General features: G+C 42.2%; 1 protein-coding gene across 11 annotated transcripts in view; it reads right to left on the bottom strand.

Moving 5' to 3' along the window:
- Window positions 1–677: 677 nt before the first annotated feature.
- The window catches only part of GRAMD1C (GRAM domain containing 1C), a 57,165-nt gene continuing 40,376 nt past the window's right edge, over window positions 678–17,466 (bottom strand). For 2 of the 11 annotated variants that reach the window (XM_051619110.1, XM_051619146.1), the window contains exons 10-18: window positions 10,542–10,688; window positions 9,618–9,736; window positions 8,285–8,427; window positions 6,481–6,584; window positions 5,621–5,800; window positions 4,054–4,111; window positions 3,444–3,554; window positions 2,503–2,608; window positions 678–961 (exon numbers count right to left, since the gene is read on the bottom strand). In XM_051619110.1, the coding sequence (XP_051475070.1) occupies window positions 875–961; window positions 2,503–2,608; window positions 3,444–3,554; window positions 4,054–4,111; window positions 5,621–5,800; window positions 6,481–6,584; window positions 8,285–8,427; window positions 9,618–9,736; window positions 10,542–10,688 (1,055 nt within the window). In that variant the 3' untranslated portion in view covers window positions 678–874. The other 9 variants (XR_007889447.1, XM_051619128.1, XM_051619119.1 and 6 more) reach the window with 9 other exon arrangements.

Genomic DNA, 17,466 nt, shown 5'->3' with positions numbered 1-17,466 from the left:
AACACCGGCCCTTGCTCTTGATCAAGCCCCCCAGGGATGGTGCCCTGTGTGTCCTCCCCTCCCACCCCCTTCTTTCCCTTTTTACTTTCATCTCCCTTCTTTCAAGCTGCCTGGAAAAGGCTCGAAGCCAGAAGAAGAAAAGGTGTTCCTGCACCAGCAGGGGAGGGGGGCCCTCGAAGAAGGGAAAACACCGAGGGCTGAAATTTCTCTGGGAGAGCTAGAAACATATGGCAGGAGGCAGAGTGCCAAAGCTCGCAGCACGCAAGAGACTGAGCAAAGAGGTAGCACAAGCATTTTCCTGTTTAGTTAATTAATCTTAAAAACATTAATCCTTAAAGATGGTGACTTGCTCTACAAGGTCCCCATGGCTAAAAACAGCATGCAAAGATCCTGTGGCTTTGAAACCACTACCTGTTCTTCTCCAAAGCACTCTTCACTGATGGCAATCTTTTAAGTTGACATAAAAAGCTGCCATTTCACTAAAGACAAGGCCAGCTCTCTGCTGAGGGTGTTTGCCCCTCTTCTGAAACTCGCAGATCCATTAGCCAGCAGTGTGACAGCCCTTGCTCCCACACCACCAGGTTTGAGAGCTCTGCACTGTTCATAAGCAAGACTCCTGAAGACACAGGTCTGGCTGGACAGACAGATGGCCAGGCTACAGGAATGCAGAACCCAACTTGCTTCTTCCAGAAACCTTTATTCCAAGTAGCTTTTGAGCCAAACAGTAAAAAGTCCAAAGGTGACAATTACAATCCCTACCCCACAAGTCCTTGCACAAGTCCTTGCACACACATCTTCTCTTCTGACATCTTGAAGGGAAAGCTGATGTGGATATTAACTCTCAGTCTTGCTGCTCTGTGACCTGTTCAAGTGGTCAAAGCTTCTTTGGAGCATGGAAAGGGAGATCTTCAGCTGTGAAGATACAACCATCATACTCCCTCAATTTCTTAAAGTTCCTTTCCTGCATGAGTGAGTGATATCAGGAAAATAATGTCTCCCTCCTCCTCTTTTAAAGATCTCATGCAATTTCCTCCTCCCAGTTTCTATAAACAGTTGCCTCACTATGCTTTCCTAGCAGCTCTGCTCTGCAGATTATAATTACCAACAGTGCAGTATGGTAAAGCCTTAACAGCCTACCAGACAACAGTGCAGAAGATACACCACCCCACTAATTTTTAGTCACAGTTCATGGTTCCTGGCATACACTCCAAGGAACATGGTGGCAAGGCATAAATTTTCTTTTAATGCCTGGCCCTCAGAGTGCATTTTGGGGCATAAAATGTGACTAGAATACTGACAGCCTTCAGAAATCACAAGGTAACAGGCACTAAGATGTGTTATGACTTCCAGACAAAAGCTGGTTGAATTCTCACTTGTAAAGTTTGTTTTAAACTGGTGGTTTTAATTTTTTTTAATTTCAATTTACACTATGTTTTAACACTTCAGAATTAGGAAGTGTTTGGGTAGTAAGCAGAGAAAATTAAAAGAGCTTGGAAACCAGGAAATTAAATTTCTACAGTGACATTTCCAGCACTCAGAAGCTTTTTCAAACTGTGATTAAAACAGTTAATAGCAATTTGGTGTGCAGAGACACCTTTGAACAAGGAGTACAAAAAATGGCTTCTTTTTCTACCCTCCTTTAGCACGTAGGAGAAAACAGAGCAAACCAGTGATGGATAGAGGTACGTGTGAACTCCCCCACAGCTTTCCTAATGTACTAATTTCTTCTGTCACATTTTAAGATATAAAGTAACTTAAAATCAGAACACTCATAGGTTTTCAGTAAAAGACAAAGTATGTAGTTACTGTCTTTCACTTACAGAGTTGAAATTTCAGCCTATGAGTTTACCAGTCCTGGACTTCAGGATCAAGAGACACACACCACCATTCAACAACTTCATTTTTTATATATTCTTTGTAGTATGTAAGAGCCTGGAAGTGTAAATTATTGGGAAGGAGGAGGACTAACTCCACAGCTTTGGAGCCTCTCAGAAACTTACGGTCTTTAGAATTTATATATTTTTCACTGGAAATTAGGTGGCCCATTGATACCAGTGCTAAGTGAAGCTCTCACCAATATCCAGAAGAGCAGTGGGGAGAAAAGCCAGGTCAAACCTGAATAAAGAAACCCCATAATGAGGCAGGCAAATACTTAATACTGTTTTGAGTCTTAGAAAAGATGATCTGTTTTGAATTACTCCGGTGTTTGCTTTGTCATGGTTCAGAACTGCATCAGTGCATTTCATCAATAAAGGTAATTGACAGATTTAAGAAAATTACATTAATATTCAACCTTAGTCCAAATAAAAAAACAAAACCTAAAACTAAGACATTAGAAACATTAGCATTGCCTTTGTGCCAAATGGAAACCTAGGACAAAACAAGGAAAGGAGTAATGAAAACTTCAGTTAGCACCAGAAGAAATAAAAGAGCTATGATGGCAGAAGGGAAAACACTTGACCTGAGAAACAGAGTATAAGCAGGAAAGAGTGGCAGACATACCTGCTCGAGCATTTCAATCGAGTCTCTTAAAACTCCCTTCACATGTTTAACCTGTTCCTTATCATACTGAGGGATCTCCTCTTTCGATACCATTTCTGGGGATATACTGAAAGAGATTGAGATTACATTAGAAATGTGAAACAAGCATCTCCATGCCTTTCTAAAAGCAACTGCACTCTGCCACCATTGCTCTGCCATTCCTAGAAGCATCCTCTTCTAAAAGCCACATAAAAAGCTGCCTGCAGTTTAATTTCAATCCCTGTTGCCTTGAAAATGCTGCCTCAGACCTCTGTAGACAGCAGCCACTAATAACAAATGTGCTCACATTATGTCTGCAATGTATGTTCTAACTCTTCAGAGGACAAGATCCTTCTTATGAAGAATGTTAGCTCTCATCAGTTCTAAGATGATCACTATGGGATGTCACCATGCAGCTTCCATACTCAAGATCAGCTTATGTTTTTTAAGTTGTTTGCTGACACCACGTTCAAGAGAGGAAGCAATGTCTGAGCCACTTCCATGTGTTCAATTACAAAAGGCACCTAACATGGAAGCTTGATGGAGAGGGGATTTAGGAGGAGACTCACAGAAAGCAGCTAAAAAGCTAAATGAATCGTTATCGTTACTTTTGAGATCATGCTGGTTCACACGATTAAGTGAACACTTTGGTTTTGTGATGAGCACTATGATATTCACAGAAGATGAGTCACAGCAGGGTGATAAATGCAAGCTAAGGTTAACACCCCCCCAAAAACCAGCTTGTCGAAGAAGAAATTTATTTCTGCAAAACGCAGTGAGACAGCACCAACCACAGAAGAGCAGCAAGCCCCAGCAGCTTTTGAAAACTTACCACCAAGTTTAATTGTTAAAAATTTGTCTTTAGATCAGATTCTGACAAAGGCTGAGGAAGAAAGAAAACAAAGGTTATGAATCCAACTTACTTCAAAGAGCTTTCTTCCTGAAGCTGGACATGATAGAGGGACTGAGCTGCATGCTCTATCTTTGACAATTTGAGAAACAGTGTTATATTCAGCAAGACCAAGAGCAGCAAACTGCAGAGAAGAGAACAAAATTCAAGTCCTGTAACAATTTCCTTTGCAATGCTTCAGAAACAAGGTCTGGGCTAAAAACAGCTAAGAAAAGATAATGCCTTCTGGAAGAAATAAGGTGTGGGACAGCACTATACTGAAAATAAAGATCTATCCAAACAATTCTTTGCAGTCAGCACTAAGCTGTGCAATAGCAACCTATTGGAATTACAATAGTCTTTCCTCCTTAAAACTAGGAATGAGTACATTCTAGACTTTTTTTATAAGCTCAGACCTAAGTAAACACGCAAGGTAGACTAGTTTGTCAAGTCAGCATTTTCATTCTGTGTGTCACTTATTCAGTCAATCCATTCGCCTCCTATACCTGAGTGCTCCATTCAAATTAGGTTAGGATCTATCATGCTACATGCAATGTTAACATGCAAGTGAGGTACAGACAAATACAGATAAAGACCAAGATGAGCTTGAGTCAAGCCACATTTTTATGCCAGCAAGTACTTACAAAACACTCATTACTACAATGATGGTGGTGGTCCTACTTACAGCACCTCTTTTCCTTCCTATAGGGCATGAAAGAGAAAGAGGTTAAAAAGTGCTGAAGAACAGTCCTAAGGAATACCTGCAGATACATGTCAGTGCTCAGCATTTCACAGAGAGTAGCTCAACAGCTTCTGATGGAAAAAAATAACAGGTCATGTGGGCACACAAGATCACCTCCAACATTCATCAAGGCATTTTTGGAGTAACCTCAGACTAGTCAGCTGGACAGTCAGGCCCTTGCAGAAAGAGCAGGAGTCACCCTACCCCAGTGTGCTGGGGTCACAGCACCTGGGCATGTTCACGTCAAACCTAGTAGCCTGAGAAGTCTACAGCTCATCCATTACTAACACTTATTCAGCATATACACTGCTAGTCACACATGTACAGAGACAGACTGCAAAGTGGCTCTCTTTAGCTTGTTCTGCTCACATTAGTCTGACAACCAGAATCAAATCAAATTCTCCTGTAGCATGTCCCATCCCTACTGGCTTGGTTTATATGTTGGCCTGAAGACAGCCTTTGGAAAGAGCACCTGCTAGTCATCAGACAACAGGGAACAGACACTAGTGAGGGAGAGCAAGGGTGCACATCCTCTTCAAGCTGAGCAGCAATCATCTACCACTGTGGGCAGGCTGAGCTTTAAATATAATTACCTGTTCTCCTAAAGCAGTTCCTTACATTCACATTTCCTGCTCTGGACAAAGGGCATACACAAAAGCTGTAGTGTATACTGAAACAGAAATTCACCTAAAAAGGTGGAGCAGCACTAGCACAATTAAATAATCAGGAAATAAATCCCAGTTAAGTAAACAGTCCATTAGACAAGTTGTTGATCCAAATGTTGTCTCAGTGCTATACTCAGTGCTGTCTCTCCCTTTAGGAAAGGGCAGTTTCTCCTACTTCAGCCCTTAAAATTCAACTTGTGTCATGAAATCCACCATTCTCTGGTACACATTAGTGCACAGATGTTCCTCATCTCTGTGGGCATAGCTAATATTGTATATGCTAGTGACAAACTCTGTCGTGCCTAGGGGTACATACTTCAGTGACCCAGAAATTACATAAGCAGTATGGAAATAGACTCCTTAAGGAAAGGAAAACTCACAAATGAGATGACAAGGGCCACAAGGTGAGTGACTAAGTTGAATCAACTCACAACTTGGGTATGTAGTTATTTGAAGAAATAAAGGAATTTGTCAGCAACTTTACAAAAGTCAGGTTAAATTTCTTCCTGATCCCATCTAGTTCTCAATCCTGTGCAGGTACAGTGCAGCATTTTATGTTTTGGTTGGTTGGTTGTTTTTAAAAACAGGTGAGATCAGATTTGATTTCATGAGAGAGTCATCATAAGTGACTATGCATGCTCCAAATCTATTTTATGCAAGCTTAAACACATTAAAGCATTTGCTATCACACCAATTAGATAAAGACTTTCATTAGCAACATACACAAGTTACACTTGCACTGCTACAAGAGTTAAGCTTTCTTGAACACACCTTTTGGAGAACACTTGACATAAAAATTCCTACCTATTATGTTGCCCTGGGACTCTACTCCCATGTCACCAGAGGAGTGCTGGGATGAACGTTTGGGAAGCGATTCTGCCAGACTCCGGTGTAAAGTGCGTCGTCTTCGTCTCAGGGCAACTAATTTTCCAGAGTCTTCTATGGACTGATTAATTGCATATTCCTCCATTAGGAGATCTGATTCTGCAGTGGAAAGAACAAGGTTACTGAACTTTCAAAAGGAAAGCTGAAAAGCCTAGCACTGCAGACTTAAACTGTGAGATACGGGCAGGAGTGAGAAGAATAAGCTCACTTTCTAGTAACTTAGAGCAGGCAATTTACTACCTCTTGACCTGTACTACCCATCCTATTTGCTGGATGGTACTAAGGACACTTTTCAGTCATGATGTACAATCAGTCTGTGCAGGATTGTTTAATAGTATGTTAGACAGCCCTTGGAGGAGCACTTCAGGACACTGTTAGACTGAGACAAGGAACTGTGTTAGTCTGTGAGCCTGCAGCCGTGACTGGCCAGGCTGTCAACAGACACAGCCAGGGAGCCTGCTGAGTGCCACTGCTTCTGTCCTCATACCCACAGTCAAGGAAATACTTAAAGATAGGCACATGCAGTTGACAGCAACAGCTTTTCTGCTGCACCTCATGTTTCCTTCAGAAAACAATTATGACAAGGTACACAAGAGCTCCTTGTTAACTTTAAGCTACGAGGCTTCCTTTACAACCTGGAATTGGCAGATGACAGGAACTTCTGAATTGGAGATTCCTTTGGTGTTGCCTTTTCAAACCACTCAGAATCAAGTTTGACACATGTAAAAACATACATAGGAAAGCTAGCCCCCCTTCTACCAAAGAATAAAATGCCTCACCGAGTTGTTTGAAGTTTTCTTGTATTCCTCCCCAGGTATTCTTCTCAATTACAGACTTGACAAGTCCCCAAGGCTGTTTCCTGTACTTCACTTCTGCAGAAACCCTAATAAAGAGAGCGAAAGATTGCTCTTCTGGGTAGCACAGTGATAGCACAAATCTCTTAATCAGATAGAGGTCTCTAGTTTATGATCATGTTCATAATCTGAAATACCAACTGGAACTTGCCTTGGCCTTCCACATGGGCAGCAACTGACATTGAAGCAAGGCAAGAGACACAAAGCAGCAAAGACAACATACTTAGCTAAATCTTCAGGACATTCAATTTTCCAAATTCTGGGAAACATTTTGAAGTGTTTTCCTTCAGACCAGCAAAGAATTTATCTCCTCTGAAGCATTATAATTTTAAAATACATTTAAAATATGCGTCAGGCTTTCAGATTATAAAGGCTTGGTTTTTACTCCATATGTGTACACATGATGTACTACATGGGCACTGCAATTAGAGCAGGTGAAATTCATCATCACTACTCATGCACGAAGTACTCAGACCCTACCCTGAGTAGACAGAAATTAAAATGTGTCTTTCTGCAAACATGACAGAGTGGAAGTGACACTTTTCTGCCTTGTATTCCCCAGGTCAAGCTAATCAATAATGTTTCCAGAACAAAAATGAAGTGGAGTAGAATACTTCAGAGGGCCACTTCTAACAACTGAATGAATTCCACAGTTCTTCATAAGAGACAAAAGAATAGCCTGTGATTTTCACTAAAGTCAAGAACACTGACCATCCTAGAACACACTTTTTTCAACATCTTCAGATAATTAATGTAAGACTATGTTTCTAGTCTAACAACAAAAAAAATCTTTTAAATAGAGTTTTTGAGCCATTTTAAGCACAATATAATAAAGCCAGCTGTAACTCTACCTTGTTCTATACATACATGCTCTGTGCACCACATTGAAACATAGGTTTTTGCTCTTACCCTAGGATTGCCCTGTCTCTCAGATAAAACAAATATAGTCCTCAAAGAAGAAGAATGACTCACTTAAAAAAAACAATCCAAACAGTTGTGCAAAGATATTTCTTCCCTTCTCCTCCCAGCGGAGAGGGAGTCTTCAGTACTTTTATAGCCCGAGATAAGCCAAAACAAAATCCAGGCTTGCTTACTTGGGTATTGAAGTTTGAGATAAAAGGACTTAATAAAGACAACACAAAAACTACCAAGGATTACATCATCAGAAAGTCACACAAATACAGTGATTATGGAGCTTGATTACTTCTGTCATTTTCAACAAACAGAGAGAGGAAAGGAAAGTGCCTCTTAAGACTCCCCTACATCAGCAGAGTTTAGTAACAAAGTACAATTTGCTCGAATATCCTCCCTGCAAAGGTAAGTATGCTCCATCTTCCCTGCACCTTCCTGTGCGACCATCTGCAGGCCCCTACCAAGGGTATCTGGGAAACTTTGTAATAAAACATCTGAAGTAGTTCCTATGTATCCCACTCACACAGCTGCACTCAAAAATGCTAATACCAGTCAGAACCCAGTTCAGCCTTGAAGAGGAGTTCTGTACCTCATAGAGTCAACATAGGAGTTTACTTCTCACTGAATTAATGAGATCTAAGTGCAGCACACATGTGACAGGAGATAAACCAAGTTTATTTTACAGAAGAGATGCTCAGCTTCAAGAGAAACTGACAATCTCTACACTGTTGGCAGATCTTTTGATAAGCCCACTTCATCAACCCATGCCATACTTGCCTTGACTTCTCCCCTCCCACTCTGCACCACTCATGCTCACCGTAATCGACACTTGTGACTGGATGTGCGGCTGATGCAGTATCTGTTCACAGTGTAGAAATAATCATGGTAGGGGACATCATGGGTCAGTACCTCAGCATCCACCTGATAAGATTGACCTTTCTGGCTTTGCTTATGCAGGATCTACCATAAAAGAAATTTAAAATAAGAAGGTATAGTGCCTTTTTTTCCCATTCATTTTGGTCTGAATTCCTTAGGCTAGATCAAACAACTCCAAGTGAATTGGACTACGGAGAAAGACTGAACAAGCACAATAAAACTCAGTTAAGAACAGCAGGTATAACTGGGGTGCAGAAAGAGAAGGTGGCTCCCGCTACAGCCATGATAGGCAACAGTAGTACTTCCCCACTGCCATTTCAAGCACCAGATGCAGGGCTGGCCACTGACTCAAGACCACATCTCTTCTTTGAGAATGACCTATAAGACCTTTCCCAAAGTAGAATTACAGAACGGTTGAGATTGGAAGGCACCTCTGGTAGTTATCTTGTCCAAGAATCCTGCTCAAGAAGAGTCAGCTACAGCTGTTTACCCAGGACATGTTCAAATAGCTTTCCAGTATCTCCATGGAAGGAAACTCCACAGCCTCTGTGGACAGCCTGTTCCAGTGCTCTGTCACCCTCACAGAATAAAAGTGTTTCCTAATGTTCAGAGGGAGCCACCTGTGTTCCAGTTTGTGCCCATCACTCCTGGTCCCATCACTGGGCACAACTGAAAGGTATGGCCTTTGGTGATGCAGGCCTGGCTCAATCTTCTTTGCACTTTCCCATCAGATACTTATACACATTGTAAGACTCCCCTGGAGCCTTCTCTTCTCCAGGCTGAACCATCCCAGCTCTCAGCCATTTCTCATATCAGAGAACCATAGTCACAATTTAGTTTGGAAAAGACCTTTCAGATCATTGAGTCCAACCACAGAGATACTCTAGTCCCTTAACCATCTTAGCAGCCCTTCGCTGGATTTTCTCTCTCTCTCTCTCTCTCTCTCATACTGGGAAGCCCAAAAGTGAAAGCTTTTCATTGTATCTTTTCACCTCCAAGATTCATAAGAGATTTTAATACTTTTCAGAAGTCAGACTTCGTGGGAGAAGTTTAAAGCCATCTGTAAAAGCAGAAAGCCTCTCTGGTTTCACCAGTATTTTGCTCACTGATAGCAAGAGGGGCAGCAAGCTACCTTGATAGATGCTCCATTTAAACTGCAGATGCACATTCAGCTCACTAAACTCTAATCCAAGGTCAGATCTCTGACAGACTGCAGGGCTGACCTAAAGCCCTTGCTTTAAAGGGCACCCAACAGACACACATGCACACAGTACCTGCTTTTCAGTTGCAGTTGTGAACTTCCCACAAAGTGGATTGTTAATCGTTACAGTGTATGTCAAAGTCCTCAACTGATTACCACTGGAATCTCTATTCCAAGGGGTTGATACAGCATCTAGATGAGAAATTACACAAAATCTCACATGCAGATTACCCAAAAGGCATTATCTCTGCCCTTTCATATCTCAACAGTTTAAGATCAGTGGTGGGGAGAGAGACAGAAAACTGAATCCAAATAGTTGTGGGTTTTTTGCAGGAAAAGGGAATATTGTAGCTCAATTACGAACATAGGTGAAGCACTAAGCAGCTGAACCCGAGTCTACTGAAAGAGACTTGGTGGGGAGAAGAGTAACTAATTAAATGGAAATATGTCTTTTCCCATCTGCCTAAAATTGAATAGATTCACTTAACATTATCAAAAGCTTTTGCCACTTTGCCCTCCAAGGTGACACTGAATAAATATTAAACTTTTTTACTTAATTTTCTGTTCTTATGATTTCAGTGAATAAAACTCACTCATCCAGAAAATTAAGGCCTGTGAGTACCATTTAGGAGCATGCAATGATTTTGCCTGTGTACCAGCCATACACATTTTCCTATTTCTGGGACACAATGTAATGAGAAATACCCCCGAGAGTGCATCAAGTTGATAGCCTACCCAAAAATCAGGTATTAAGGTGTAGTTCTGTGGTGCACTGAAACAAGGTTTTTCCTCTGAGATGTGACTGATCTACAGCAACAACAGGCTAGCTTTAAACATTCTCTCTCATAGTGGAGCTTAAAAGCTTCTAAACTCTTTTAAAGCACAAAGAAACTTAAAATTCGACTTAGCCCTATTAAGTATTTCTCAGAGGTTGAGATGTTTTATTAATAATTGATGAGAGTTTGCAACATGAACAGAAAGGAGAAGAGTGTATTACCTACTATACTCCTGGAATTGAGAAACCTCTGCATGAAGTGAGAATTGGTGAAAAGGATTTCAAACATCTTGTCTGCAGTGATGTGGAAAACTCTGTTTATAAAAAGTCTCCCATAGAGATCATTCTCCGAGACAGTCTCCTTCACTGCTAAGGAAAGGCAGAGAGATCAGGTTAAGAAAAGAGCAGTATTATGAAGAAGCTTTATAGCATTCTAAGCTTTATGACAGCTCAAATCCCTCCCAATTTGGCATCAGCATTTGTTTCTCACTCAGAAACCCAGTAATGATATCAGCACATTATTTGGTAGGTAGGTTGTCTTCAGGAGCAAAGTCCAGAGATTATTTTCTAGGCCCCCTTACCCTGATTTCCCCATGCAAACAAATTGCTAAAACAACATCACAAGGTCCCATCCCTTTAGTTTTGCCTTCAATATTCCACTAATCCTACAAGAAACATTGGGGAAGACAAACAAGTAGCATAATCTTCATTAACGCATGTGTCTATTATACAAAGGACATGTGCATAGCAATTAGGACAGTGAAAACATACTTGCTTTCTTCTTACTTTTAACTTGCTTCAGAATTGTGTTTTTTAATATCTGTAAATGCTAGCAATGTCCATAGACTGAGAGGCTAAGTACAGACTTCCAAACAGTTCCTCAAACTGTTCCTTCCTCCATATCTATTTGTAAGAGGAAAGCGAGAGGTGCCCTGCTTCATTTTGCAGCCTTGAAAAGTGCACCAAGATGCTTAATAACCACTCTCCATCTCAAAACCAACAACAAGCACACCAGTGACATTCTGTGGCTGCTGCACTGATCTTTGCTATTTCTGCTTCTTGTTGGTTGCTGGCATGACTCAGCTTCATGGTTGTCTCAGCTGCTCTTGCAAGAGATAAGGGATAGAATTATAATCCTGGAGGCCAAGTGGTTTCCTATGCCAACCCCAGCTCAATTTGCTTATGTTTTAGAAACAAGTCCATCCTAAGCTATAATTATTAATAAAACAAAAAAACACACCCAAAAAAACCCACACATCACTGAAATTAAACAAAAAGCCTGACAGCAAATCTTGCAAAAGCAAAACAGAAGCCAGGATGCCTAACCTTTCAACTGATAAAAATGAATGCTCAAAGCTAGCAAAGGTCAGTACCAGCAACCAATGTAAAGGTAGCTTGAATATCAAGCTATAGTTCACATGCTGCCTATAGGCTAAGGTTACAGCACTTAAAACATTACTGCTTGGTAGCAGTCAGTATTGATATTGATAAATGCGAATGCAGCAACTAAACACAACAGCTCCCAGTGAAATCCAATTCTGACTCTGAACAGACTTCTACTCTAGTGCTGTTTCTAGCCTGCTAAAAGCCCTGTTATACATCTGTCTCAAATAAAGTTCCCTTTGACCTAATCAGGCTTCAATGTAGGACCCCAAAAGTGAAGCATGAGTGCCCTATTTTTGAACTCGCACAAGAGCTAGACTTCCTTCCCATGCTGTGCCCTGCTTATGCAATTTTAAGTCTATACAATTGTGAGGTGAGGCAGAAAGCAGGCACACATTTTAAAAGGTTTATTTAACCAGCCAATATGCAATCTTTACTTGCTAGAATACAGATTCTGCTGTGCTGAAACATTGTGCAGGAGGACAAAAATTCAGCCTGGGTTTTCAGCTTAGGTTCACTGTATTTCCTCTCAGAGCTGAGCCCGATTCCATTAAAATGCAGTCTGAGTGAATTAAGCTTCAGCTAACAAGGCCTCAACATTACAGACCTCTTCTTTTAGGTGCACTCCCTGCTTCCTCTCTTTTGCTCAGTGACACGACCAGTTTCAGATACTGCTGCTGGCATCCCCTTTGCCTGCTGCACATCAGCTAACATGCATAGAGCCAGACCCTAGGTAATTAAAACCTAGTTACTCTGGTTGAGTCTTGCCCAGCTGGACCTTGATGTGCCCAAGGAATGTGCTATCGCTTAAAACAAAATAAATACAAAGACTCAGACACATGATCAAGTCACCATGCATCAGATAAGCTCTGACAGCTATTTGTATATGTCTTAGCAAATACATGATAACATAAGTTACCTGTGCCCCAGCAAGGCTTAGCTAAATGTCACTACTCTATGTTCCTCTGAAAGGCCTGAGGACAGCTACTATGCTTCTGCTGCTGTGAGGAAATTTAGTAAGCCACAGCAACTTACAAAATCAACAAGGCCCATACACCATTACCTGAAGGTACAGACCCTGCTCCTGAGACGTTTTACTCTTCAAGCATGAACTCTGTCCTCTTTGTACCAACTCTTACGCAAGTGCATCCATGGGTCTGTACAGAATTTCCTGTTAGCTGATTTGCTTACACTATTTCCATCTAGTCATGTCTCTAATAATAGCCAACAAAGTGGCAAGTGCATTAGAGTATCTACTGAGAAATATGTTTTTACTTAGAACCCCTCTCAGCTCTTGGAACAAGCAAAATAAATTAAAATTATCACACAAAGCAGGATTTTCATAAAATCCAAGCTGAAACTGGGTTGGCCCATCAATCACTTTAGACACTAGGATTCAAATAGCTGTTTTCCAGAAAGCCTGGAAATGTTTCAGATGGTAGATCTAGAAGGTGCATGTAAGAATGCTGCTGTGAGTTCCACATTTGTGGAATTAAGTTACTGCATACACTGAGAGCTTGACAAGCTTCAAGTCATACCCATCTGGGCTTCTCACAAGTTTGTCTGTAGAAATCCTAAATGAAGCCATGAACAAAAACAGCAGCGTAGCAAAAGAAAAAAAAACACAGTACACATGCTTGCTATTTGAACAGAATAGAAAACTAACTATTCATCGCTGCCAGAAATGAATATGTATGTTTGTCTATTGTTTTCTTTTGTTTTAACTCACACAGTAAACTTGTCTGCCTTTTCTTTATCTCAGTATTAGAGCAACATCAAACATTTTACCTAGGACTGGCATAGAAACACTGCTTTATGAACAAAATGTTTTGTGCAGGTATCTAGATATCAATCTAACTCTTCAACTTTTAACCCCTGAGCAGTATGCAGTTATCAAGCACTAGCCTGAATACATTTATAGATGAATTGGAGCTACTGTCTGATAAGAAAACATGAGATTATGCTGACTTCAGGTTAGGATCCCCATGGACCCAAAAATCCAGAAGCAAACATGTTACTCCAAGTGCCCTGGTTCAGTATGAAGACAGCAAGTCTGTTCCCTCCCCACTATTGCCTTGCACTTCATAAGGTCATTTTCATCACTGCAAGGCAAGCTATGAAATACTGTTTGAATATAATACCATTATGCACCAGTGACTGCAGAGGTTTGAAAACATCTGCAATGCAAGAAAAGAGATGGGGAAAGGGGGCAGGAAAAAAAAATCATTACTAAAATTCCCATTAACAACCAACAGCTCAAAACTAAACACACACCAGAAGCAAATAAAAAAGAAAAAAGCTGAACCAATAAGAGCAGAGGTTATCAAACAAATTAATAAGACAGCTGATTTTTCCACTCCATGGAGCTGGCAGAAGATGAAGAGGAAAAACAAAATGTATATATGCAAATCTTGGCACTGTTAAGGATTTCTATGCCACTGGGGATGGTGAAAAATTGCACACTGCATGAAGAATATGCAGGTCGGAGCATTTAACCAGATACACTTGAAAACAAGTCAATAAAACCAGTTCCTAGAGTGAACACATTCCCAATACCATCTTTTTTAAATCTGCATCAGCAGTATTAACTATTATCAGAGAGCTCTCCTATACTTTAAAAGATTAAGTTCAGAATTAACTTGGGGAGGCATTGAATAAGCACTGTGACAATGCTAGCTTTTTTTTTTCAGTTCACAAAATAAAAAAAAACAAGCACATATGCCTTTACAAAACTCAAACATCCTCCAGACCCCAAAGCAACAAATAATCGATACTGCTGTATATTTAACAAAATACATGCTTTTGGCATTTTGATTGAAATGCCAGTAAGATAACAGGGTTACTCTTCCTTACATACACTGTACACCCAAAAGTTCATATCCTGGGGAAAAAGCCAAAACAGAGCTGAACTCATTTCAGCCACCCTGTACTTCAAACATTTTCTACCTCAGATATCCCTACCTGCAAGAAAAGTCAAGCCAACACTGTACTCTTCCCACAGCACTGCAGTGCAAGCAGTTATGATCTCCTGCAGACCACACCTTTAAGGTGGTTGTTAATAAAAATAGAAACAATACACTAAGTTTGTCAAGTTATGCAACAAGATTTAAAAAAATGTATTCTGTCCCCATATACAGTAAAGCTTTCTAACACAAAAGACTGCTCTCAAATTTCCTGCTTCTCCCTTCTTTCTTTCAAGTATTTTAAGCTGCTGAGCATTGTCGCATATGCTGGATCTAGTCCTCACCAACAAGGAAGGGCTAGTGAGGGACACTAAGCTCAATGACAGCCTAGGTTGTAGTGACCATGAAATGACCATGAAATGGGGGAGTTCAAGATCCTTAGGGCAGCAAGGAGGGCTCGCAGCAAGGTTACTACCCTTGACTTCAGAAAGGCAGATTCCAGCCTCTTCAGGGATCTGATCAAGAGTGTCTTGGGATAACATCCTGGTGGGTAGAGGGGCCCATGAAAGCTGGCTGAAATTTAAGGATCACCTTCTCCAGGCCCAAAAGTGTTGCATCCCAACTAAGAAGAAGTCAAATAGAAACTCCAAGAGGCCAGCGTGGATGAGTAGGCAGCTCCTAGAAAAGCTTCAACTTAAGAAGGAAACATACAGGGGGTGGAAGCTAGGGCTTGCCATTCAGCGAGACCTAGACAGGCTAGAGAGTTGGGCAGGGAGAAACTTGATGAAATTCAACAAGGGCAAGTGCAGAGTCTTGCATCTGGGGAAGAACAACCCCATGTACCAGTACAGGTTGGGGGCTGACCTGCTGGAGAGCAGTGTAGGAGAAAGGGACCTGGGGGTCCTGGTGGACAGGAGGGTGCCCCTGAGCCAGCAATGTGCCCTTGTGGCCAAGAAGGCCAATGGCATCCTGGGGTGTATTAGAAGGGGTGTGGTTAGTAGGTCAAGGGAGGTTCTCTTCCCCATCTATTGTGCCTTGGTGAGGCTGCATCTGGAATATTGTGTCCAGTTCTGGGCCCCTCAGTTCAAGAAGGACAGGGAACTGCTTGAAAGAGTCCAGCTCAGAGCCACAAAGATGATGAAGGGAGTGGAACATCTCCCTTATGAGGAAAGGCTGAGAGAGCTGGGTCTCTTTAGCTTGGAGAAGAGGAGACTGAGGGGTGACCTCATCATTGTTTACAAATATGTTAAGGGTGAGTGTCAGAAGGACAGAGCCAGGCTTTTTTCAGTGATGTCCAGTGATAGGACAAGGAGCAATGGGTGCAAACTGGAACACAGGAGGTTCCACATAAACATCAGAAAAAAACCTTCTTTACTGTGAGAGTGACAGAGCACTGGAACAGGCTGCCCAGAGAGGCTGTGGAGTCTCCTTCACTGGAGACATTCAAAACCCACCTGGACACGTTCCTGTGTGATGTGCTCTGTCTGGGTGATTCTGCTCTGGCAGGGGGGTTGGACTAGAGGATCTTTCGAGGTCCCTTCCAACCCCTAAGATTCTGTGATTCTGTATAAATCTATGGGACCTGACAGGATTTACCCACAGGTCCTGATGGATTCAATTGCTAAGCCTCTGTCCATCATATTTGAGAGGTCATGGCAGTGTGGTGAGGTTCCTGCTGATTGGAAAAAAGGGAACATAGCCCCTATTTTTAAAAGAGGAGAAAAAGGAAGACCCAGGGAACTACAGGCCAATCAGTCTCACCTCTGTGCCTGGCAAGATCATGGAGCAGATCCTCCTGGAAAGTCTGCTAAGGCACATGAAAAATCAAGAGGTGAATGGTGACAGCCAACATGGTTTCACTAAGGGCAAGTCATGCCTGACCAATCTGGTGGCCTTCTACAACAAGGCTACAGAGATGGTGGATGGTGGCAGAGCAACTGATGTAATATACCTGGATTTGTGCAAGGCATTTGACACCGTCCCACATGACATCCTGGTCTCCAAACTGACAAGGCATGGATTTGACAGATGGACCACTGGGTGGATAAGAGATTGGCTGGATGGCCATACCCAGAGAGTTGTGGTCAATGGCTCAATGTCCAAATGTAGGCAGGTGAAGAGTGGTATCCCCCAGGGGTCAGTAGTGGGACCAGTGTCGTTTAACATCTTTGTTGGAGACATGGACAGTGGAATTGAGTGTATCCTCAGCAAGTTTGCTGATGATACCAAGCTGTGTGGTGTGGTTGACACCCAAGAGGGAAGGGAGGCCATCCAGGGACCTTGACAGGCTGGAGGTGGGCCAATACCAACCTCATGAAGTTCAACAAGGCCAAGTGCAAGGTCCTGCACCTGGGTTGGTGCAACCCCAGGCACAAATACAGGCTGGGGAAGAATGACTGGAGAGCCTGAGGAGAAGGGCTTGGGGGTGGTAGTAGATGAGAAGCTCGACATGAGCCACCAGTGTGTGCTGGAGTCCAGAGAGCAACTGCATCCTGGGCTGCATCAAAAGAAGTGTGGCCAGCAGGGCCAGGGAGGTGATTCTGCCCCTCTGCTCTGCTCTGGTGAGACCCCACCTGGAGTGCTGTGTACAGCTCTGGTGCCCTCAGCACAGGAAAGACATGGAGCTATTGGAGAGAGTCCAGAGAAGGGCCAGCAAGATGATCAAAGGCCTGGAGCACCTCTGCTGTGAAGACAAGCTAAGAGAATTTGGGCTATTCAGCCTAGAGAAGAGAAGGCTCTGGGGAGACCTTATCGTGGCCTTCCAGTACTTGAAAGGGGCCTACCGGAAAGCTGGGGAGGGGCTTTTCATCAGAGGAGATAGTGATAGGACAAGGGGCAATGGTTTTAAACAGAGAGGGGAG

This window comes from Apus apus, chromosome 1 (genome assembly GCF_020740795.1).
Source record: "Apus apus isolate bApuApu2 chromosome 1, bApuApu2.pri.cur, whole genome shotgun sequence".
In the NCBI taxonomy this organism is placed as follows: domain Eukaryota; kingdom Metazoa; phylum Chordata; class Aves; order Apodiformes; family Apodidae; genus Apus; species Apus apus.
Note: the sequence above shows the minus strand (reverse complement) of the source record. Positions and strands in the feature narration are given on the sequence as shown.